The sequence below is a fragment of the Macaca nemestrina genome, chromosome 12 (genome assembly GCF_043159975.1).
Source record: "Macaca nemestrina isolate mMacNem1 chromosome 12, mMacNem.hap1, whole genome shotgun sequence".
Classification (NCBI taxonomy): domain Eukaryota; kingdom Metazoa; phylum Chordata; class Mammalia; order Primates; family Cercopithecidae; genus Macaca; species Macaca nemestrina.
Genome location: NC_092136.1, coordinates 33,988,555 through 34,014,135, shown reverse-complemented (window position 1 = coordinate 34,014,135; position 25,581 = coordinate 33,988,555). Strand labels below are relative to the sequence as shown.

The following is a 25,581-nucleotide window of genomic DNA, read 5'->3' as shown; positions in this document are numbered from 1 at the left end:
TAGTAGCCCTCAGATAAAAGTAAAAACATGATTTTTCTAATAAGTACAGATTTGTTTCCTGTAACAACAGCAAAAGACTGCTATGCACTAACCACACTAACCACAGAATACACTGAAATTTCCATAATCATATTCTATTAATATGTCTATTCTCAATACAAGGTAGCTACTATGGTTAAGACATGAAAATTCAGTAAAAAAGGTTTTATTTAAAGATTTTAAAAATGATTCTTCATTTTACAATGAACAACCACAGAAAATCCTAAAAGGAGAAATTTATAAACTCCAGGTAACAACATTACCCATCATTAAGCCGATAAACCAATAAAAGGGCCAAAAGAACAAATTATCTGTATAGTAGTTAAATATGTTCAAAAGGCACATGTATGTCTACAGAAATGCAGAAACTTTTATTACCACACAACCTAATTAGTAGGCAATGAATGTTGCAAGGGCAACTTAGCCTTCATCATAATAAAACCACCATTTCAGGGACACCAATGCTTCCTTCAAAATGACAACAAGGTAAGCCCAGTATGCCTCAATTCCCCCAGTACTTTAGGAGACTTAACCTTAACTAAGTTCAGTATTCCATAGTGATAAGTCAATTCACAGCCTGGTGAATTTTTATTCTACTTAAAGAAAGGTCTGAAAAATATGCGGTCCTAAATAGAAGTCACTTAGGAAAAGAAATATTTAATCAGCACTCTGCTCTCCTGGTACACAGTAAGAGGAACAGTCCAATATTTTCTACAACTTTCACCTACCATTGTGTAAGGCAGTCAGGTAGTCTTACCATTGGAAATAGCTTAGCTTTCAATTCTATGAAGACTAGAATGACCACAGATTGGCTAGTTCAGCAGAGTGGTAGGCTCCACAAACATCTTCTGAGAAGTCATAACATCATACATTTACTTGGGAGCAAGTTTGCAGTAGAAACCAGTAGAACAAAGGAGTAGAAGTAGAAAAGAAACTAGCACCCTATTCATATATATCTAGATCTGTCCACCCTTCAAGTATTTTAAAAATATCTACTAGCTGCCAAATCACAGTTGAAATGATATGAAATCAACTGCGATTAAAATGAGTCCCTATCACCAAGAATCTTACGCTCTAGATCAGGGGGTCAGCAAACTTTTTCTGAAAAGTGACAGATAGGAAATAGTCCAGGCGTTGCAAGCCATATAGTTTCTATCACAACTATTCAACTCTGACATTTTAGACAAAGCAAACACAGACAACAGACAAATGAATGGGCATGATTGTGTTCCAATGACACAATAATTACAAGAAAGGCAGCAGGGAAAATGATTATGCAGGGTCTTGCAGGCCACCATAAGGCCTATGGCTTTTATTATAAGTGAAATGGGGAGCCAATGGGGTCTTTAAGCAGAAGAGTAGTGACATAATCACTCTTAAAAAGCATCATCATCAAAAAGGATGACCTTATCTGCTGTGTGGAGAATATCAATGGAAGGGGTAGAGAAGCCAGAAAATTGGAAGGGTATAAGCAAACAGTTCAAAAATTACTGCAACAAAATGAGAGAGATGAGTTCATCTTGCAAACTAATGGATGGTAGCAGTGACAGTAGCAAAACGTGGTTTGATTCTGATTATATATAGAAGGTATAATCATGATTTGCTAAGGGATTGGATGTAGGGTGAAAGAGAAGGAGAGTAAGGATAACTCTAAGGTTTGTGGCCTGAAAAAGTAGCATGGGGTTTTCTTTACTGTGATGGGAAGTGTATGGAAGGAGTCAGTTAGGGAAAGAAAATCAGGATTTTAACTTTGGATACAGTAAGTTTGAGATGACCATTATTCATTAAAGTGAAGATATTAGACAATTAGACATGATTCTAGAGTTCACGGAAGAGGTTATAGTTGATATACATTTGAGAGTAAGTTAAAAAGTACTGTACATAAAACCATGAGACAGGATGAGGTCAGCTAAAGTATAAGTGTAGATAAACAACAGAAAATTTAAAATACGAACCTTTAGTTAACTCCAGGGTTTGAAGATCATTCCAATATTTGGATATGAGGAGGAACCAATAAAGGAAATTCAGAAGAAAGATAGGAAAAAAACCAAAAAGAGCAGTGTCCCAAAAACTAAGTGAACCCAGGTTTTGAGAACAACTATTTCAAATACTAACAATAGGTCAAGTATGATGAGGACTGAGAGTTGATCACTGGAGAGACAACAAGAGAAGTCATTAGGGACTTTGACAAGAACCATCAATGAAGTGGTGGAGACCAAAGCCTAACTGGAATGGGTTCAAAAAAATAATACGAAGCTCAGAATGGAGTTAACTATACACAACGCTTCCCTATAGGAGGATGTGGTGTCCAGGGAGTTTGTTTAGATGTTGATTTTACAACATATTTGTTGATAGGAATTTATTATATTTCAAAATGCCTAACTATTCCACAGTTACCCCATGGATTAAAAGCATAGTCCTGGATTATCACACAATATTATACTAATAAACATTATGAAGTGTGTTTCTCCTTAATTGGCTTTATAACAAAATTTTAGTGTATTTCTGAGCCCTGTCCCTACATTCCCTAAGGGAATAGAGACTAAATTACATAGAGGTTTACTTTGCATTTTGCCTCCTGTGCAAACCAATAGGAGAATGCCAACTCATTTTATTTTTTTTTTTTTTTTTGAGACGGAGTCTCGCTCTGTCACCCAGGCTGGAGTGCAGTGGCCGGATCTCAGCTCACTGCAAGCTCTGCCTCCCGGGTTTACGCCATTCTCCTGCCTCAGCCTCCCGAGTAGCTGGGACTACAGGCTCCCGCCACCTCGCCCGGCTAGTTTTTTGTATTTTTAGTAGAGACGTGGTTTCACCATGTTAGCCAGGATGGTCTCGATCTCCTGACCTTGTGATCCGCCCGTCTCGGCCTCCCAAAGTGGGATTACAGGCTTGAGCCACCACGCCCGGCCAACTCATTTTATTTATTTCTTATTTGCTACATGCTCCTACTTCCAACTAAATTCTTTTTTCTGATAAAGCAATAGCTTCTAGCAGCAAACTGAGGAATTCCTGTAGAATATACAGAAAGGGAACATACTCAATATATTTGAGCTCATGACAATTTGTTTCTTTCGAGAGTCACAAATTAATCTCATATCTTTACAGTAGCCAATGCTTAGTTCATACATAACCCCAGGAAAGAATTATTGGCTTCAGTACCTTCAAAATAAACAAAACAAACAGCATCTTTTTTTTTCCCCCTCTTTTCTTGAGACAGAGTTTCACTCTCATTGCCCAGGCTGGAGTGCAGTGGCGCAATCTCGGCTCACTGCAACCTCCACCTCGCAGGTTGAAGGGATTCTCCTGCCTCAGCCTCCCAAGCAGCTGAGATTACAGGCGCCTGTCACCACACCCGGCTAATTTTTTTGTATTTTTAGCAGAGAGAGGGTTTCGCCATGTTGGGCAGGCTGGTCTCACACTCCTGACCTCAGGTGATCTGCCTGCCTTGGCCTCTCAAGTACTGGGATTACAGGCGTGAGCCACCGTGCCAGGCCCACAACAGCGTCTTAACAGGGACTGCTTAGTTTCCAAATACCTAACAGTAAAAAGTAAAGCTGATTCATAAGCGTTGCTCGCCATGTGGTCTTTTAAAACTCTGGAATGGAAAACAAACAAAAAAGAACTCTGGAAAGAATAAAATGATCGCACATCACTACATCACTTAACCAATGATTTGTTTATGTTCTTTTCTGCCAACCTACAAACAAGGCTATTTCTTTGACATGCTAAACTCTACAGGCTAGATTCCAATGAAGAATTTTGGTGTTTGGCTTTCTGAAGCACCTACATACAAGAATAAACTTTCTCAGTCTGGAATTCAAAACATATTTTAATATTGTTCATTTTATTAAGCAGCTCAATCAAGATATGAATGGTAATATCTTCATCTTATAAACAACAATGATTTTTCTAAGAGGATGCAGAGGTAAGGGTAAGAAACTCATTTCATAAAATATTGTACCAGTGTGCTTCTGAGATAGCTAAAAAAAAAAGGGACAGACAAAAGGGGTAGACCCTGCAAACATTTTGGCTATCTTCTCAGAGCACTCCAAACTTGGATGAAATTTTGTTATAAACCACCTTGATTAAAGGAACACATTTGCTAAAGTGGTTCTGTAATAGCTACACAATTCTTAGGACTTGAATAACCCAGCGTAGAAAAACTGGCAAGGGACAGACTCTCAAAAACACTGGCTTCTCTTTCAGAACCAATACTGCCCCTGATCAGAAATACTTCCCTGTGTTTTTTAAAAAATAATAAAGACAAATACATTTTAAAGTAAGTATAATTTGATGAGATGGGAACAGAAATAGGCAAAGTGTATTCTGAAAGAAGTAGTAGTGGCATCGTGAGGGTTACAGATTCTGAAGCCACTACTTGTGTTTCAATCCTCTCACTGTTTGAAATTGGGCAAGTTATTTAGCCTCCTTCTTTAGATTACCTATCAGTAAAATACTACAATTACCTACTCATCATGTTGCTGTTGTGAAAATTAAACAAGTTAACCTTTGAAAAGATTCTCAACAGTATGGATGAAGGACAAAATAAGTGTTGACCAAGATTATTAGAATGATGTACTGTATACTTACAAATTTGTCTAACAAAAGTGAATGGAATACACCCAGAACAAAATGGCAATGTCATGTAATTTGTACATTTATCAAATATATAAAAACTCAGTAACAGAATGACCTACTGGTGTTCTACCACACAGTAGAGTGATTATGGTTAACAATATTGTGTTGTATATGAAGGAGCTACTCAGAAGACTGATGTGGAAGGAGCATCTGAGCCCTGGAGAAGGAGGTTGCAGTGAGCTGAGATTGTGCCACTGCACTCCAGCTGGGGCAACAGAGCAAGACCATGTCCAAAAAACAAACAAACAAACAACAACAAAAAAAAAAACCAAGAGGATTTTGAATGTTCTCACTACAAGGAAATAAAAAATACATGAGGTGGAAGATGGCCGAATAGGAACAGCTCCAGTCTCCAGCTCCCAGCATGAGCAACACAGAAGAGAGGTGAATTCTGCATTTTCAACTGAGGTACTGGGTTCATCTCACTAGGGATTGCTGCTGCAGCCCGACCAGCCAGAGCTGAAGCAGGGCGAGGCATTGCCTCACCTGGAAAGCTCAAGGGGGAAGGGAATCCCTTTTCCTAGCCAGGGGAACTGAGACACATAACACCTGGAAAATCGGGTAACTCCCACCGCAATACTGCCCTTTACCAAGGGTCTTAGCAAACGGGCACACCAGGAGATTATATCCCACACCTCGCCGGGAGGGTCCCACGCCCAGGGAGCCTCCCTCATTGCTAGCACAGCAGTCTGCGATCTAACTGCAAGGCAGCAGTGAGGCTGGGGGAGGGGCGCCCACCATTGCTGAGGCTTAAGTAGGTAAACAAAGCCGCTGGGAAGCTCGAACTGGGTGGACCTCACAGCAGCTCAAGGAGGCCTGTCAGTCTCTGTAGACTCCACCTCTGGGGACTGGGCACTGCTAAACAACAACAACAACAAAAGCAGCAGAAACCTCTGCAGACGCAAACGACTCTGTCTGACAGCTTTGAAGAGAGCAGTGGATCTCCCAACACGGAGTTTGAGATCTGAGAACAGACAGACTGCCTGCTCAAGTGGGTCCCTGACCCCTGAGTAGCCTAACTGGGAGACATTCCCCACTAGGGGCAGACCGACACCCCACACCTCACACAGTGGAGTACACCCCTGAGAGGGAGCTTCCAAAGCAAGAATCAGACAGGTACACTTGCTGTTCGGCAATATTCTATCTCCTGCAATCTGTGCTGCTGATACCCAGGCAAACAGGGTCTGGAGTGGACCTCAAGCAATCTCCAACAGACCTACAGCTGAGGGTCCTCACTGTTAGAAGGAAAACTAACAAACAGGAAGGACACCCACACCAAAACCCCATCAGTACGTCACCATCATCAAAGACCAGAGGCAGATAAAACCACAAAGATGGGGAAAAAGCAGGGCAGAAAAGCTGGAAATTCAAAAAATCAGAGCGCATCTCCCCCTGCAAAGGAACGCAGCTCATCGCCAGCAACGGATCAAAGCTGGACAGAGAATGACTTTGACAAGATGAGAGAATAAGGCTTCAGTCTATCAAACTTCTCAGAGCTAAAGGAGGAATTACGTACCCAGTGCAAAGAAACTAAAAATCTTGAAAAAAGAGTGGAAGAATTGATAACTAGAATAATTAATGCAGAGAAGGCCATAAACGAACTGACAAAGATAAAAACCATGACACGAGAAATACGTGACAAATGCACAAGCTTCAGTAACCAACTTGATCAACTGGAAGAAAGAGTATCAGCGACTGAGAATCAAATGAATGAAATGAAGTGAGAAGAGAAATCTAAAGAAAAAAGAAGAAAAAGAAATGAACAAAGCCTGCAAGAAGTATGGGATTATGTAAAAAGACCAAATCTACGTCTGATTGGGGTGCCTGAAAGTGAGGGGGAATATGGAACCAAGTTGGAAAACACTCTTCAGGACATCATCCAGGAGAACTTCCCCAACTAATAGGGCAGGCCAACATTCAAATCCAGGAAATACAGAGAACGCCACAAAGATACTCCTCGAGAAGAGCAACTCCAAGACACATAATTGCCAGATTCACCAAAGTTGAAATGAAGGAAAAAATCTTAAGGGCAGCCAGAGAGAAAGGTCGGGTTACCCACAAAGGGAAGCCCATCAGACTAACAGCAGATCTCTCGGTAGAAACTCTACAAGCCAGAAGAGAGTGGGGGCCAATATTCAACATTCTTAAAGAAAAGAATTTTCAACCCAGAATTTCATATCCAGCCAAACTAAGTTTCATAAGTGAAGGAGAAATAAAATCCTTTACAGATAAGCAAATGCTTATCTGTAAAGAGATTTTGTCACCATCAGGCCTGCCTTACAAGAGACCTTGAAGGAAGCACTAAACATGGAAAGGAACAACCGGTACCAGCTATTGCAAAAACATGCCAAAATGTAAAGACCATCAAGGCCAGGAAGAAACTGCATCAACTAACGAGCAAAATAACCATTTAATATCATAATGGCAGGATCAAGTTCACACGTAACAATATTAACCTTAAATGTAAATGGACTAAATACTCCAGTTAAAAGAAACAGACTGGCAAACTGGATAAAGAGTCAAGACCCATCAGTTTGCTGCATTCAGGAGACTCATCTCACATGCAGAGACATACATAGGCTCAAAATAAAGGGACGGAGGAAGATCTACCAAGCAAATGGAGAACAAAAAAAAAACAGGGGTTGCAATCCTAGTCTCTGATAAAACAAACTTTAAACCATCAAAGATCAAAAGAGACAAAGAAGGCCATTACATAATGGTAAAGGGATCAATTCAACAGGAAGAGCTAACTATCCTAAATATATATGCACCCAATACAGGAGCACCCAGATTCATAAAGCAAATCCTTAGAGACTTACAAAGAGACTAGGACTCCCATACAATAAAAATGGGAGACTTCAACACCACACTGTCAACATTAGACAGATCAATGAGACAGAAAGTTAACAAGGATATCCAGGAATTGAACTCATCTCTGCAGCAAGCAGACCTAATAAACATCTACAGAACTCTCCACCCCAAATCAATAGAACATACATTCTTCTCAGCACCACATCACACTTATTCCAAAATTGACCACATAATTGGAAGTAAAGCACTCCTCAGCAAATGTACAAGAACGGAAATTATAACAAACTGTCTCTCAGACCACAGTGCAATCAAACTAGAACTCTGGACTAAGAAACTCAATCAAAACCACTCAACTACATGGAAACTGAATAACCTGCTCCTGAATGACTACTGGGTACATAATGAAATGAAGGCAGAAATAAAGATGTTCTTTAAAACCAATGAGAACAAAGATACAACATACCAGAATCTCTGGGACACATTTAAAGCAGTGTGTAGAGGGAAATTTATAGCACTAAATGCCCACAAGAGAAAGCTGGAAAGATCTAAAATTGACACTCTAACATCACAATTAAAAGAACTAGAGAAGCAAGAGCAAACACATTCAAAAGCTAGCAGAAGGCAAGAAATAACTAAGATCAGAGCAGAACTGAAGGAGATAGAGACACAAAAAACCCTCCAAAAAAATCAATGAATCCAGGAGTTGGTTTTTTGAAGAGATCAACAAAATTGATAGACCGCTAGCAAGACTAATAAAGAAGAAAAGAGAGAAGAATCAAATAGATGCAATAAAAAATGATAAAGGGGGTATCACCACCGACCCCACAGAAATACAAACTACCATCAGAGAATACTATAAACACCTCTACGCACATAAACTAGAAAACCTAGAAGAAATGGATAATTTCCTGGACACTTACACTCTTCCAAGACTAAACCAGGAAGAAGCTGAATCCCTGAATAGACCAATAGCAGGCTCTGAAATTGAGGCAATAATTAATAGTTTACCAACCAAAAAAAGTCCAGGACTAGATGGATTCACAGCTGAATTCTACCAGAGGTACAAGGAGGAGCTGGTACCATTCCTTCTGAAACTATTCCAATCAATAGAAAAAGAGGAAATCTTCCCTAACTCATTTTATGAGGCCAACATCATCCTGATACCAAAGCCTGGCAGAGACACAACATTTTAGACCAATATCCCTGATGAACATCGATGTAAAAATCCTCAATAAAATACTGGCAAACCGGATCCAGCAGCACATCAAAAAGCTTCTCCACCATGATCAAGTGGGCTTCATCCCTTGGATGCAAGGCTGGTTCAACATACGCATATCAATAAACGTAATCCAGCATATAAACAGAACCAACGACAAAAACTACATGAATATCTCAATAGATGCAGAAAAGGCCTTTGACAAAATTCAACAGCCCTTCATGCTAAAAACGCTCAATAAATTTGGTATTGATGGAACGTACCTCAAAATAATAAGAGCTATTTATGACAATCCCACAGCCAATATCATCCTGAATGGGCAAAAACTGGAAAAATTCCCTTTGAAAACTGGCACAAGACAGGGATGCCCTCTCTCACCACTCCTATTCAACATAGTGTTGGAAGTTCTGGCTAGGGCAATCAGGCAAGAGAAAGAAATAAAGGGTATTCAGTTAGGAAAAGAAGAAGTTAAATTGTCCCTGTTTGCAGGTGACATGATTGTATATTTAGAAAACCCCATTGTCTCAGCCCAAAAATCTCCTTAAGCTGATAAGCAACTTCAGCAAAGTCTCAGGATACAGAATCAATGTGCAAAAATTACAAGCATTCTTATACACCAGTAACAGACAGAGAGCCAAATCATGAATGAACTTCCATTCACAATTGCTTCAAAGAGAATAAAATACCTAGGAATCCAACTTACAAGGGATGTAAAGGACCTCTTCAAGGAGAACTACAAACCACCGCTCAGTGAAATAAAAGAGGACACAAACAAATGGAAGAACATACCATGCTCATGGATAGGAAGAATCAATATCGTGAAAATGGCCATACTGCCCAAGGTAATTTATAGATTCAATGCCATCCCCATCAAGCTACCAATGACTTTCTTCACAGAATTGGAAAAAACTACTTTAAAGTTCATACGGAACCAAAAAAGACTCCGCATCGCCAAGACAATCCTAAGTCAAAAGAACAAAGCTGGAAGCATCACGCTACCTGACTTCAAACTATACTACAAGGCTACAGTAACCAAAACAGCATGGTACTGGTACCAAAACAGAGATATAGACCAATGGAACAGAACAGAGTCCTCAGAAATAATACCACACATCTACAGCCATCTGATCTTTGACAAACCTGAGAAAAACAAGAAATGGGGAAAGGATTCCCTATTTAATAAATGGTGCTGGGAAAATTGGCTAGCCCTAGGGAGAAAGCTGAAACTGGATCCTTTCCTTATTCCTTATACAAAAATTAATTCAAGACGGATTAGAGACTTAAATGTTAGACCTAATACCATAAAAATCCTAGAAGAAAACCTAGGTAATACCATTCAGGACATAGGCATGGGCAAGGACTTCATGTCTAAAACACCAAAAACAACGGCAACAAAAGCCAAAATTGACATATGGGATCTAATTAAACTAAAGAGCTTCTGCACAGCAAAAGAAACTACCATCAGAGTGAACAGGCAACCTACAGAATGGGAGAAAATTTTTGCAATCTACTCATCTGACAAAGGACTAATATCCAGAACCTACAAAGAACTCAAACAAATTTACAAGAAAAAAACAAACAACCCCATCAAAAAGTGGGCAAAGGATATGAACAGACATTTCTCAAAAGAAGACATTCATACAGCCAACAGACACATGAAAAAATGCTCATCATCACTGGCCATCAGAGAAATGCAAATCAAAACCACAATGAGATACCATCTCACACCAGTTAGAATGGCGATCATTCAAAAGTCAGGAAACAACAGGTGCTGGAGAGGATGTGGAGAAATAGGAACACTTTTACACTGTTGGTGGGATTGTAAACTAGTTCAACCATTCTGGAAAACAGTATGGCGATTCCTCAAGGATCTAGAACTAGAAGTACCATATGACCTAGTCATCCCATTACTGGGTATATACCCAAAGGATTATAAATCATGCTGCTATAAAGACACATGCACACGTCTGTTTATTGTGGCACTATTCACAATAGCAAAGACTTGGAATCAATCCAAATGTCCATCAGTGACAGACTGGATTAAGAAAATGTGGCACATATACACCATGGAAGACTATGCAGCCATAAAAAAGGATGAGTTTGTGTCCTTTGTAGGGACATGGATGTAGCTGGAAACCATCATTCTCAGCAAACTATCGCAAGAACAGAAAACCAAACACCGCATGCTCTCACTCATATGTGGGAACTGAACAATGAGATCACTTGGACTCGGGAAGGGGAACATCATATACTGGGGCCTATCATGGGGAGGAGGGAAGGGGGAGGGATTGCATTGGGAGTTATACCTGATGTAAATGACAAGCTGATGGGTACTGACAAGTTGATGGGTGCAGCACGCCAACATGGCACAAGTATACATATGTAACAAACCTGCACGTTATGCACATGTACCCTAGAACTTAAAGTATAATAAAAAAAAAAAACATGAGGTGATAGATATGCTAAATATACTAATTTCATTTTTATACAATGTATATTAGTATTGAAACATCACACTATACCCCATAAATAATGTACAATTATTTTGTGTCAATTAAAAACAAAAAAAAAACTCAATGAATATTTTCCTTGAATAGAACATTTAAAAAATTTACATCTTACAGTGCTGGTTATCTTCTCTGATTACTTAGCAGAGACTTCATCTGAATCCTTTTGTACTGACATCCTCCTCTAATAACTCTTAAAAAGAAATCGACAACAACGATATGGTATTTGTTTGCTCTGTTGTTCTGTCTGTTGATATCATTTCTGGTTTCAAGTACACACATGATGCTAAAGCAATTCAGAAGTGACTAGAATATCTCAGGAAATGCTAATAGTCATATGAAGGTGAAATTACATGAAAAATCTAACATTTTTTAAGGAGAAGAGGACACAGTGTCCATGATGAAAGCAATAGTAGAAAAATATGTTACCTGACAGCACACTATCATCTTTAACACTGTTATCACCATAAGGTAACAATTACTGTGTATTTAGCATTGTAGTAATAAACATCAAAAGCACTTGTACAGCTGAACCATAGTCTATTACAAATGGTAAATAAATAAGATTGATTATTTAACAGTCTATTGATCAAACTTACTTATAGGGCAATCAGAGGCTATTATGGTTCAAAATAAATTTATGATGACAATGTCATTATTCAGTTGTCTGTTTACATTGAGGATGAATACAGAGATAATGTTAGTTAACAGCTGCATCAATAATTTGATAGTGACACAGAAGATGTACAGTAAAGTAGAAAATTAAGCTATAATTATTAAAGTAAGAAGAGTATATACTGAGTAAACAAAAGGCCATCTCTTCCCCTAAGCTCTGTTACAGAAGCCATGTGATTGGTGAAAGGAGCTAACACATTGTATCTACTCTTCATTCTTCCATTTTACTATTCTTGCACTTTTTCTAGCTGTACAAGCAAAGTGGTTGTATACAATTTCAATATACACAATTTTGATTATCAATATTTAAATAGGATGTTAAAAAAAAATAAAGCATAGGGTTTATTTGATTTTGTCAGACTTCCCACTAATAGTGGAAAATCTTTCTAAGCCAGGATCCCAAATGCATTTAGTTATCATGTCTCCTTTGTCTGCTCCAATATATGACAGGGCCTCAATCTTTCCGTGTTTTTTATGACCTTGACATTTTTGAAGAGTATTGGTCAGTTATATTGTAGAATGACCCTCAATTTGGAATTGTCTTATGTTTTCTCATGAGTAGACTGAGGTTGTAACTTTTTTTTCCTGCAAGTGCCCTTCTTGATGCTTCAATCAGAGGCTACATTATGTTGATATATCATGTTATGATGATGAAGATAACTCAGTTAAAGTGGTGCCTGACAGGTTTCACCTCTAAGGTTTTTTCCCTTTGTAATAAATATCTTGGGAGAGATACTTTAAGATTATGCAAAGTTCTATTTCTTCTCAAACTTTTTTCCAATAATTTTAGCATCCACTGGTAAATTTTGCCTGTAACAATTATTACGATGTTTATGTAGATTTTAAAAGTAACTAAAATATATAAAATATAATGGCTGAATTGTTCTTGATATAAATATATTTAAATTCTACTGGATGCATTTTTTCTTACATTCAAAATATGAATAAACATCATTTTCTTTTGTCAGCATTCAGTTAATGTTAATCAATTATGACACCAAAAAATAACATAATTGAAATGTTACTTACATAACTATGGCTTTTAAAGAAATCTGATGGACTAGTGGTGAGGATTTTGTCTCCTTCCAAACCAATTACTCTTTTACAAATATTTGATTTTGGATCACTTGGGCTTTTTGCAATCACAATGTCACCTCTGAGGGGGAAAAGTCAAAGAAATGTCTGTATTATTTATTAAGCATAAACACATGCATGGCACTGCTTTAATACTTTTATAAGGCAACTTAAACAAAGCCATAACCTTTATCCTCTCATATACTGACTCTTCCATACATTTACTGGTTTTGAGAACCTTTGCGACCGAATACTTTGGGTGAGAATCCAACAATAAGAGTGATGAAAAGGCTATCTAAAATTTCTGATAATTTCAGAAGATTCGCAACTTTCAGATAATTCCACAAGAATTATCTTTTTGCACTGTATCCACTATGCTTTACTCCTGTGTCCAAATTCTTAGAACCAAAATTGTGGGAAAGCAATTCTATATAGGCCAGGTACAGTGGCTCACAACTATAATCTCAGCACTTTGGGAGGCTATGGCAAGGGGATTGCTTGAAACCAGGAGTTCATGGCTACAGTAAGCTCTGATCGTGCCACCATGGGCAACAGACTGAGACCATGTCTCAAACAAACAAACAAACAAACACCAAGAAAAACCCCAAATGAACCAAAACAAACAAACAAACAAAAAAACCCTCCACACAATTCCATATAAATACTAACAAATTAAGTAAACAAATATTGCTGTCCAGGCAGTAGCACTGATTGACTTTAGGGTACACTAAAAAGGTAAAAACATCATCCATGTTTCCCTAGAACTCAAATAATTGAGGAATGATAGCATATAAGTCCTATAACCTGTATCAAAAGAACTTATATTTGAGAACAAAAATCAAAAGATATAACAAAATAAAATGCTAAAAGTTGCCCAAATATACACTCTGAAAAATAAAATGAGACATCAAACATATAAAACCAATAAGGGTCTGATTACATACAGAAGACACGATTTATGATAAGAAGAACTGACAATCTATTTGGTAATAAAAAATAAGAAAGATCCTAAAGAGTGGAAAGGAAGAAGACAGAACCTAGGACTAATGACCACAGTCAAACAGAACACAATGCTCTTTCTGCATAAAACGAGCAATATGTGAATTCTGTTGACTAACACACATTTAAAAGGATTTAACATATTTACTTATTAATTGTACCTAGTTCCAGAAATAGTTTAATGTTACTTATAATAAAATAAGCACATGTCAAAATAGTATTAAAAGTCATAAGAATAAAAGGAAAATGATGATGAAATCAGAAACCTAGTAACTGCTCTATAGAAGCATTAAAATGGGTTCTAAACTCTTTGGGAGCCAAGTCAGAAGAAATTAAGACCAGTTACATGGAAATCATTACTTAATAAAATAACAGTTTGGGAGGTAAGACAAAATTTTCCCTAAAAACTAAATCAAAGAGAAATTCACAAGAAACATTCTTATATAACAGAATGAAAGGTACCATTATCGGAAATTTTACAGAAAGTGCAGAAATAGTATTTACAATGATGATCTCTTGAGGCTATTCTTGGTAAGAGCTGAAAGGTAGCAAATCATTACATTCTATAATTTGGATGTTGCCTTCTTTTGAAAATAGAATACGGTATTTTCTTTCTAAACAACTAGAACCATGTCAGTGGATGTGTTCAGATGAACAAATTTGCAAAAATTGTAACACACCATCAAAGTTGATTTTGGGTAGCTTTGGAGGAAGAGACATTTTTCCATGGGTGTTTAATGAAGCTTAAGTTCTTTGATCAAATAATCAATATGACCCTTAAAACAAACTTTGCACTCGAATGGCAACATAGAAATCATAATTCAGTCGTGCTGTTTTTGTAGAAAGTAGTACTAACATAAACTTTATTTCTGGTAGTCTAACTAGACATATGCATAGCATTTAGATCAAAATACATATCCCTTGGATTCTTAACTCCTTCAAATAGTTTTAAAAGGAAGCTTATTAAAATTTTCTCATATTTATAAACAACTTATTCTACTACACAGTAAGCTTTTGAAAACTAGTGTCAATATCTCATTAATCTTAATATTCTCTATAATGTACGGTACATCTTATAAATTAGGTGCTCACTACTATTTATTGAAAGAATAAGCAGTAGTAAAAATTTGACTGTCTCAAGGTTGAGTGTTCTCTGCAGCTGACTGAAGAGACATCCATGTGCTTTAGATACTAGATATGCAAACTTTTACTCTTGCCTAAATGGAAGGTTATTTTACATTTAGAAACAGGCAGCCAACAACAGGACCCCTTACCAGGAGTCAAATATTCCCCTGAAATCTTGAGTTCTGTGCTGCGGGTAAAAGAAAGAGAATACTCAGGACAGTAATATTTTTTAAGTAAAAGTTACCAGCTGGCTACCTTGGCTCTAAAAGTTACTTTGGTATATCTCATAAATGCCAGATTTTGAGCTGTCCTGTAACCTGGATGAATAGAGTACAAAATAAGATCTTCAAAGAATATGAATTCATTTACTGAATGTAGTTATTTGTTTCACTTATCTGAATGCAACGAGTAATTGTTTAAAAAATATCAAGCTGTGTATTCAAAAACTATTCAGCCAACAAGTTCAGCTCCTCATTCAGGATGCCCAAGGATTATTGTGAATAAAATTATGTCACTGGCATGGAACACAGACGCTTGTTTTCATGCTATATCATGAGGCTAGGTCTCCAGTTAATTCAAAGGCTATATAAGGATAATTTGATATAAGTTAAAAAGAAAAGGGAGCAACAACACAATCTATTATATAAGTTTTATTTTATAACTCCTATATCTACAATTAAGTATATAGAAGTTGTTATGGGTAAAAGATTTGAAGAAGAATTACCTAGGGAGCATGCCAAACTATACAGCTTGACCAAGAGAGTTTATCTGCAGAATCTAAGGCTGGTGAAAGATCAATAAATGTGAAGAAATGTATTCTTAACAATTTTCAGTACTGTGCACTACGTTATAGCAAAGGTGAACAGTGAAAGAGAAGTGCCTAAACCTACTTATTATGCCATAAACTAAATACTAGCTCAAGGGAATCAAATTTGTAGTTTACTGAAATGAAAGCAGGCATAGAATTTTTTCAGAATTATAAAAACCAAATGGACTCAAAATTTTAGGATATCAGAGAGGTGCTCTTTAGAAAATATATTAAATTATTAATACTTGACATTCATTTGGAAGAGATCATTCTCATAGAGTTAACTGGAATAAAGAGTATCACAAGGATTGGAACCACCATTTGAAATAGGATTTTTTAATTATTTTTTGGGGGGAAGGAGTCTTGCTCTGTCACCCAGGTTGGAGTGCAGTGGCACGATCTCGGCTCACTGAAACCTCCATCTCCCAGGTTCAAGCAATTCTCCTGCCTCAGCCTCCCGTGAAATAGGACTTTAAAAGGTTTAGTGACAAACAATATTTGCCCAGGAGTTATTCAAGTTAATATAATTAATCAGGAGACTCATAATATATACAATTCCTGGTTCTCAGCTATATACAATGATGTAATCTAAAAATCATCAAATGGGCTGGGCATGGTGGCTCACACCTGTAATCTCAACACTTTGGCAGGCTGAGGTGAGCGGATTGCTTGAGCTCAGGAGTTTGAGACCAGGCTGGGCAACATGGCGAAACCCAGTCTCTACAAAAACTACAAAAATTATCTGGGCGTGGTGTATATACCTGTAGTCACAGCTACTTGGGAGACCGAGGGGAAGGATCACTGGAGCCCAGGAGGTTGAGGCTGCAGGGAGCTGAGATCGTGTCACTGCACTCCAGCCTGGGAGCCAGAGCAAGACCTCATCTCAAAAAATGTGTATCAGAAAATTAAAAAAAATAAAAACCATCAAACAGTCATCATAGGCTATACATAGAGAATAAGATAGCAAACAATAGAACTACAGGATTATTTTTTAAATTAAAGAACAAAAACATTGATTTGGATCTGTAATGTAATACCTAAGTTCCTAGTTCTTAACTGAAAACATTCTAAAACCCAATAAAAAAAAGTTAAGCTTACATGTATATTGTAAGGGACTGTTAATTATTTTTTACAATGACGCAAGAGATACAATGACCCAAGAGACTGCATATGTTTGAGAAACTATTAAAATTTCTCAAACTGAAAGAAAATATTTGACTCAAAATTTTAACTAGCTGGTTATTAACATGTTTATTTATGGAACAGTTTTTAAAGTTAAGGAATTGCAGAAAAGACATAATGTGTGTATATATTTTCACTGTAAATTTAATATATCCATGACAGAAATTTACCTTTGGATACCATAAAAATGTCGACTAAGATTTTCTGCAAAGACAATATCTGAATTTTGAATTGTAGGCTCCATTGATGGTCCAGAACACTGAAAAGAGAGGTAATTTGTAATCTAAATTCAAAATCTCTTTTAAATTTAACATAAATCATTTGAGCAGGCTTAAAAGAAAGAAAATCAAGCAAATGTTCTTAAAGCTTGGGGGATGATTCATGAAAATCTGGCAGTTCTCAAATAAGTTCAACTCTAGAGTAGCCACTAAGTCTGGAAATATAGAAAAATATGTTATAAATGGATTATTGATTTCACATTATAATGCCTGAATAAAACAAACTACCTATGTTTCCAAATTTAGGCCACCCTATAGAATGTCAGTTCTATGAGGGCAGAGATCTCTCTCATGTTCCCAGCTATATAACCAAAGCCAAGAACAATGTTTGGTACAAAATTGATAAACCATACATATTGGTTGAATGAATGGGAGAATGATTCATTTTCTTATTACTATCAGATATAATCCAGTGAACATGATGATGATTTACTAAATGGTATTAAACTATTCTCAATGAGCTTATGCCCATCTTCCTCTTCCAAGAGAATAGCTTACTCATTTCATGGGGCTACAACTTAAATTTGCTACTGAAAAATACTAGTATGAAGACATGGACTTTAAAGATTTTCAGGGCTAGGCATGGTGGCTCACACCTGTAATTCCAAAACTTTGGAAGAAAGACTTGAGGACAGGAGTTCAAGACCAAACCTGGCAACCTAAAGAGACCCCATCTTTACAATAAAGCAATCAAAGGTTTTCCTATTTGTATGTCTCAAAACCATAATCTTGATATATACAGGTTGAGTATCCCTAATAAAAAGTCTGAAATTTTAAACGCTCTAAAATCTGAAATGTTCTGAGAGTCTACATGATACCACAAATGGTAAATTCCATACCTGACCCCATGGGATGCATCATAGCCAACATGCAGTCAAAATTTTTGTTTCATGTACAAAATTCTTTAAAATAGCATATAACATTACCTTCAGGCTATGCATACAAGGTACATATGAAATACAAATGAATTTTGTGTTCAGACTTGGGTCCCATCCCCAAAATATCTCATTATATATATGCAAATATTCCAAAATTCAAAAAAATCTAAAATCCATAACACTTCTGGTCCCAAGTATTTCTCATAAGGGATACTCAACCTCTACCTCAGAATCAGAAAAAATTATCATTGCCACCTTAAAAATCTAAATACTACAGTCTCCATTTACTCTACTTGTAAATAAAACTTTTTACTCAAAAGTTCCTACTCAGGCAGAAATAAGAAGAAATATGATTAGAGTTTGTTTGCTACCTTTGTAAGTAGCAATCTAACTTACAAAAAATCAAGGTGGCAAGTTTCAGCCAGGTACAGTGGCTCATACCTATAAAACCAGAACTTTGGGAAGCCAAGGTGGGCAGATCACTTGACGCCAGGAGTTCGTGCCCAGCCTGGACAACATGGTGAAACGCCATCTGTACTAAAAATACAACAATTAGCCAGGCGTGGTGTTGCACCCCTGTAGTCCCAGTTACTTGGGAGGCTGAGGCACGAGAACTGTTTTGAGCCCAGGAGGCGGAGGCTGTAGTGAACTGAGATCACTCGATTGCACTCCAGCCCAGGCAACAGAGCAAGACCCTGTCTCAAAAAAAAAAAAAAAAAAAAAAAAAAAAAAAAGGGAAATTTGAGTTAAACATATATATTTCCATTACTCCATCTTAACTGGAAGTTACGTGACTGTCAATCTGATAAAGAAAACCTAATTTAAAAAAACAAAAACAACAGTAATAACAACAATTTAAAAAAACTGACTAGCTGGTCAATTTGTTCTTTACATGACAAAAGGTTTGAATCAACAACCACAGTTCATAGTTTCCCACTACAATATTAAGAACAAGTATTAGTTGGGGATAGGGAACAACTTTAACATTTTAATACAGACATTAGGCAGAATAATCTGTCTTAATTACAGATTATTAATTTGTTTTAATTACAGTTAAACATGGTGGTAATGAGCTAGAATTTTGAAAACTGGACAAATATGTGTTGAAATTTCAAGTTACTTACTAACTGTGGGATCTGGAACAAGTAAGTTACTTAAGCTTTCTCAATTCATTTCCTCATGTGTATATTGGATTACTAATAAGTATCTCAAGGAAGTGTAAAAGATTAAATTAGTAAGTGTAAAACATCAAACATATCCTGAAACACAGTAAATAGGATTCAATAAATGGTAACGACTATTATTGTTCTACTATTCAAAAGGACCTTTTGTGCCCATTAGAAACAGAATACAGAAAATATTTAAGTAATGGTCCTTATACCTTCTCTCAGGGCCAATTCAAACACACTCTCTTATTATTCCAATATTTAGAAATATTTTATGTTTTAACTTTCACATTTTAATAATTAAATAACTTCAACTATAATAAAAGGAAAAACACATTTTCCTTCCATTTGAAAAGAAGTATATATTTAAGATGAATATTCTTGAACATAAAAACTTACCATGACAACACCACCAACGTATTCAAAAGCACAATGAGCTATACAGCCATACTGAATAGTATAGCCAACAAGTCGAAAGGTTTTCCCCAGAACACCACGAAGCATAGTTCTATGTAGACTCTGCCACCATTGGCCTGATGGTAAATTTCAAAAAGTTTCATGATCAATACTATTTAAAAACATTTAAGAAACAGCTCTATTGTAAAATATTTTACAATCACCCAAAATGTACTAAGTGCCTAATACAATTTGGTGCAGGAAAGCAAGAGTTTATCATCAGTTCTACTAATGATATTATGGCAAATTGCAGCCAGTAAATATTTAGATTTACCAAAGTTTATATTCAAATGCCACTAAGTCTATATATGAATTATATAATTAGTAGATTCTAAATTAGTCTGTCCCCTTCCATGTCTTGGTTATTTCTTCTATTAAGGCAGATGCTTAAAAAAGATAGTAACTCTTTGAAAGGACTAATAACAGTTTTTCACATTTGTTCCTTGCTATATATTACTTCTTGCCATGTAATAGAAAATAATGGAGAAATCACTAGAATAGGAATATGGAGATTCAAGTTTCACACTGGTTCTTTTACTAACTTGTATAATCTTCAACAAACTACTCAACCTCTCTGGGGCCTAGTAGAAATAATCTCTCATAGAATGATTCTTAGAATCAAATTCAGCAACATATGTCAAAGTACTTTATAAATTATAAAGTTACATTCATTTGTGAGTTATTAACTATTGATGTAACAGAAGGAACACAGACATACTATGAAACAACAGCATAAAGTACCATTTAAAGATTTTTAAAAGCTATATAAAATTTTAAAATATTATTCATCTAAAATATTTCTAATATCTGTCCTTCCTATTTAACTGTCACAACTATGTATCATGCATTTCTCAACTAATAGCCTAACCCTTAGGCCTAGGCTACAATATACTGTTCTCAAATTAAATTTATTAAAATACATCAATAATAGTTTGTAACATCTGCTTAACATGTCAAGATTTACATATAATACCTCTGTAAGATAGATATTATTATCATCCTCAATTTATAGACAAGACAAAAAAAAGCCTAAGACTAGTAAAGTAACTGGCTTATTATCATCACAAAGTTGGTATAGGATGAAGCCAGTAATAAAAGGTCTCCCAACAAAGAAAAGCCCAGCATCAGATGGCTTTACCTCTGAATTCTTCCAAACATATAAAAAAGAACCAACACCAATTCTTCTCAAACTATTCCAAAAAACTGGAAATTGAGGGAATTCTTCCTAATTCATTCAGGTCAGCATTGCCCTAATGCCCAAACCAGACACAGGAAAAGAGAAACTACAGGCCAAAATGCCAGTGAGCTCAGATGCAACAATCCTCAACAAAATACTAGCAAACCAAACCCAACAACACATTAAAGAGATAATACACCACAATCAGGTGGGATTTATCCCAGGGATGCAAGGATGGTTCAACACATGCCAATCAAACAGCGTGATATAACACATCAACAGAATGAAGAACAAAAACCATAAAATGATCTCAATAGACGCAGAAAAAGCATTTGATAAATTTCAACATCACTTCATGATACAAACTCTCAAGAAATTAGGCAAAGAAGGAACATACATCAAAACAATAAAAGGCAATATATGACAAACCCACAGCTAATATCATACTTAATGGGGGAAAAGCTGAAAGCCTGTCCTCTAAGATCTGGAACAAGACACGGATGCCCACTTCAATCACCCTTATTCAACATAGTAATGGAAGTCTCAGCCACAGCAATTAGGCAAAATAAAAAAATAAAGGGCATCCAAATTGAAAAAGAGGACATAACTATCCTGGTTATGGATGACATGATCTTATATATAGAAAAATCTAAAGACTTCACCACAAATACTTTTAGAACTGATAAATGAATCCAGTAAAGCTGCAGGATACAAAGTCGACATACAAAAATTAGTAGCATTTTATTCACCAGGAATGATCTAGCTGAATAAGAAATCAATGGGATCAATAAAGCAATCCCACTTAAAATAGCTATAAAACATTAAAAATATAACTAGGAATAAATTTACCCAAGGAGGTGAAAGACCTCTAAAATGAAAACTACAAAAACACTGAAAGAATTGAAGAGGACATAAAAAATAAAAATGGAAAGACAGCCCATACTCATGGATTATAAGAATTAATATTGTTAAAATGACCATACTACCCAATGTGATCTAAAGATTCAATGCAATCTCTATCAATATGCCAAAGTCATTTTTCACAGAATTAGAAAACAATCCTAAAATTCATACAGAACCACAAGACCCCAAATAACCAAAGCAATATTGAGCAAAATGAATAAAGCTGATGGCATTACACTACCTGACTTTAAAATACACTACAAAGCTACAGTAACCAAAACAGCATGGTATTGGTATAAAAACACATAGACCAATGGGACAGAACAGAGAACCCAGAAATAAATCCATGTATTTACAGCCAACTGATTTTTGACAAGGTGCCAGGAGCATACACTGAAGAAAGGACATCTCTTCAATAAATGGTGCTTGAAAATTTGGATATCCACATGCAGAAGGACAAAACTAGTCCCCATATCTCTAACCATATATAAAAATCAACTTAAAATAAATTACAGACTTATAAATAAGATCAAACCATAATACTATAAGGGAAACACTTCAAGACATTGGTCTAGTCAAAGATTTTATGGCTAAGAAATCAAAAGAACAAGCAAGAAAGAACAAAAACAGACAAATGGGATTTAAACTAAAACGCTTCTGCTCAGCAATGAAAATAATAAAGTAAAAAGACAACATGTCGAATGGGAGAAAATATTTGCAAACTATGCATCCGATATGGACTAACATTCAGAATATACAAGGAACTCAACAGCAAAAAACCAAATAACCCAATTAAAAAGTGGACAAATGATCTTAATAGACATTTTTCAAAAGAAAACATACAAATGGCCAACAAATATATTAAAATATGCTCAACATCACTAATCTTCAGGGAAATGTAAGTCAAAACTATAATCAGGTATCATCTTACCCCAGTTAGATTATTATCAAATAAGACAAAGTAAGTGCTGGCAAGGATGTGGAGAAAAGAAAATTCATATACCCTGTTAGTGGGAATGTAAATTAGTACAGTCATTATGGAAAACAGTGTGGAGGTTTCTTTAAAAACTCAAAAGAGAATCAAAAAATAATTCTCGCAATCCTGCTACTGGGTATTAATCCAAAATAAAGGAAATCAGTATATCAAAGGGATACCTACATCCCCATGTTTATTGCAGCTTAGCTACTATTCACAATAGCTAAGACATAGAATCAACTGAAATATCCATCAGATGAACGGATAAAGAAAAACATGCTATACATACACAATGGAATATTATTCAGCCACAAGGAGAATGAAATCCTGTTATTCAAGGAAATATGAATGACCCTGGGGCACATTATGTTAAGAGAAATAAATCTGGCACAGGAAGAAAAATACCTTACGTTTTCACTCATCTGCAGGAGCTTAAAAAAAAATTGAGCCTATGGAAGTATAGTGTAGAAATATGGGTATCAGAGGCTGGGAAAGGCAGGTAGGAGGGGAGAATGAGAAGTTGGTTAATGGACACAAAATTATAGCTAGACAGGAGGAATGAGTTCCTGCCTTCTGCAGCACTGTTGGGTGAATACGGTTAACTATAATTTATTGTATATTTTCAAAAAGCTACAAGAAGATCTTCACTGTTCACAATATACAGAAATGATGTGTTTGAGGTAAATATGCTAATTACTCCAATTTGATCATTATATAATGTATACATGTAACAAAATATCACTGTATCCCAGTAATAAATACATTTATTACATACCAACTAAATACAAAAGGAAAAACACTGAAAGTAATCTAGAACGTATCTTAGTAAGTTGTTGTTGGTTGTAGTATTTTATATATATTTCAGATAGTAAAAGTGAGCAAATATTTAAGTTGTTTTTCACTGTGAGAAAAAGAAGCAACAAATATGTAAAGGGACCTTAAGGATAAACTTGAGTTATCAAAACAAATTTACTTAAATAAACATGTATATATTTGTCTGTTTGCCTATTTAAAAATGTCATCCTAGCTCTGCCCACTGTGAAAAGGCCATTGTAAGAAGCAATGACACTGTAGTAATTATGAGCACTCTTAGTGCCCACATTTTTGGTTTCTAAGTATCATTCTCCACCAGAGCAGAACAGTCAGTGCTCAAAGACTGATGCAAACAAAGGAACCATTCTCAGGGGTCATCCAATGGCCAAATTCAGGACAATATAAGCCTAAAAATAGTTAACAGTAATTGATAATACATTAAATTTGGGACAATATAAGCCTAAAAATAGTAACAGTAATTGATAATACATTAAATTAAAAATGAAATTTTTAAAAAGATGCATGTGTTGGGGACAGGGAAAGTTCTTTATCAAAACATGACAGCTAATAAATGTAGAAGGAATGATAAAATTATCACCAGTGTAATAACTGATTCAGACAAGGGCCATTGATGCATGCTAAAATACACTGAGTGAAACATTGTTGGTCAACAGGATATTTGAAAAGTATCAAAGTAGATTTTTTTTTTTTACAAAGGGAACAAGGTATCTTTACAATGGGAAGATCTGGTAAACACTGTCTTAACTAAATGACCAAATTTAGCAGCATACTGATATCATGTAGCCTCTTACCAATGGAATGACAAGTACATCATCACCTGTGTACCATTCTTGCCGAAAATGTGTAACCTAAATAGGATCATGAACAATCAAGACATATCCATATTGCAGACATTCAACAAGACAACCAGCTTGAACACTTAAAAAGTATAAATTTAATGAAAGGAAAAATTATACTAAGAGTACTATTTTCAATTACAAGAAAATAGAAGGACACAACAACCAAATACAATATGAAATCTCAAATTGGATCCTGGAGCAAAAGGAAAAAGAAAGCTATGAAAGACATGGGGACAACTGGGTAAATCTGAATATTGTACATAAAAATATATCACTGTTTCAGTGTTAAACTTCTTAACAATATCATGCTATGTAGTAGAATGACCTTGTTCATAGGAGATAAACAAGGAATTATTTTGAGAAAAATGCTATGACTGCAACTTCCTTTCATATGGTTCACTTCTACTGCTAAAAATCATGTATAGAGATGAAGACAAATTGATACATACACATATATACACACACACGGATATATTACATATGGAGGAAGATAGAAAGCTAATGTGGCAAATGTTCATTGTTAAATCCAAGTGAAGTGTATACAAATGTGCACTGCATTATTTTTTTCAGCTTTTTTGGTAGAATAAAACTTCTAAAAAACAAACACTTGGGGGAAAAAGTGTGACTTCATTCATTCAACAAATACTTATTAAGCTACTACTATGTACCAGATAACTGTGTTCAGCCCTGGGAATACAGTAGTGAACATGATGCCTTCTCTCATACAGCTTATAGTATAGTGGGGCAGATATCATATATACACAAAGTAAACAAATAAATACATAAATACATTAAGTAAATTTCTGTAAAGAAAAATATAGTAAAGTGATACAGAACAATGGGTGAGGCATACTTTCTTTAGGATGAATCAGAAAAGATTTCTCTAATGAAAATGCCATTAAAGACAATGCTGCATTTAACTTTCTGAAGAACGACCAAACTGTTTTCCAAAGCAATTGCACCACTGTACATTTTTACTAGTAATGCATAAGGTTTCCAA

The 25,581-nt window shown here is 35.8% G+C and overlaps 1 protein-coding gene across 13 annotated transcripts in view; it reads right to left on the bottom strand.

Moving 5' to 3' along the window:
- Window positions 1-25,581, bottom strand: part of LOC105471493 (inner mitochondrial membrane peptidase subunit 1) — a 90,971-nt gene that overhangs the window by 24,979 nt on the left and 40,411 nt on the right. For all 13 annotated transcript variants that reach the window (XM_011723973.2, XM_011723971.3, XM_071074935.1 and 10 more), the window contains 3 exons: window positions 19,796-19,929; window positions 17,245-17,333; window positions 12,916-13,042 (listed from right to left, as the gene is read on the bottom strand). In XM_011723973.2, the coding sequence (XP_011722275.1) occupies window positions 12,916-13,042; window positions 17,245-17,333; window positions 19,796-19,900 (321 nt within the window). In that variant the 5' untranslated portion in view covers window positions 19,901-19,929. The remainder of the gene's footprint in view (window positions 1-12,915; window positions 13,043-17,244; window positions 17,334-19,795; window positions 19,930-25,581) is intronic.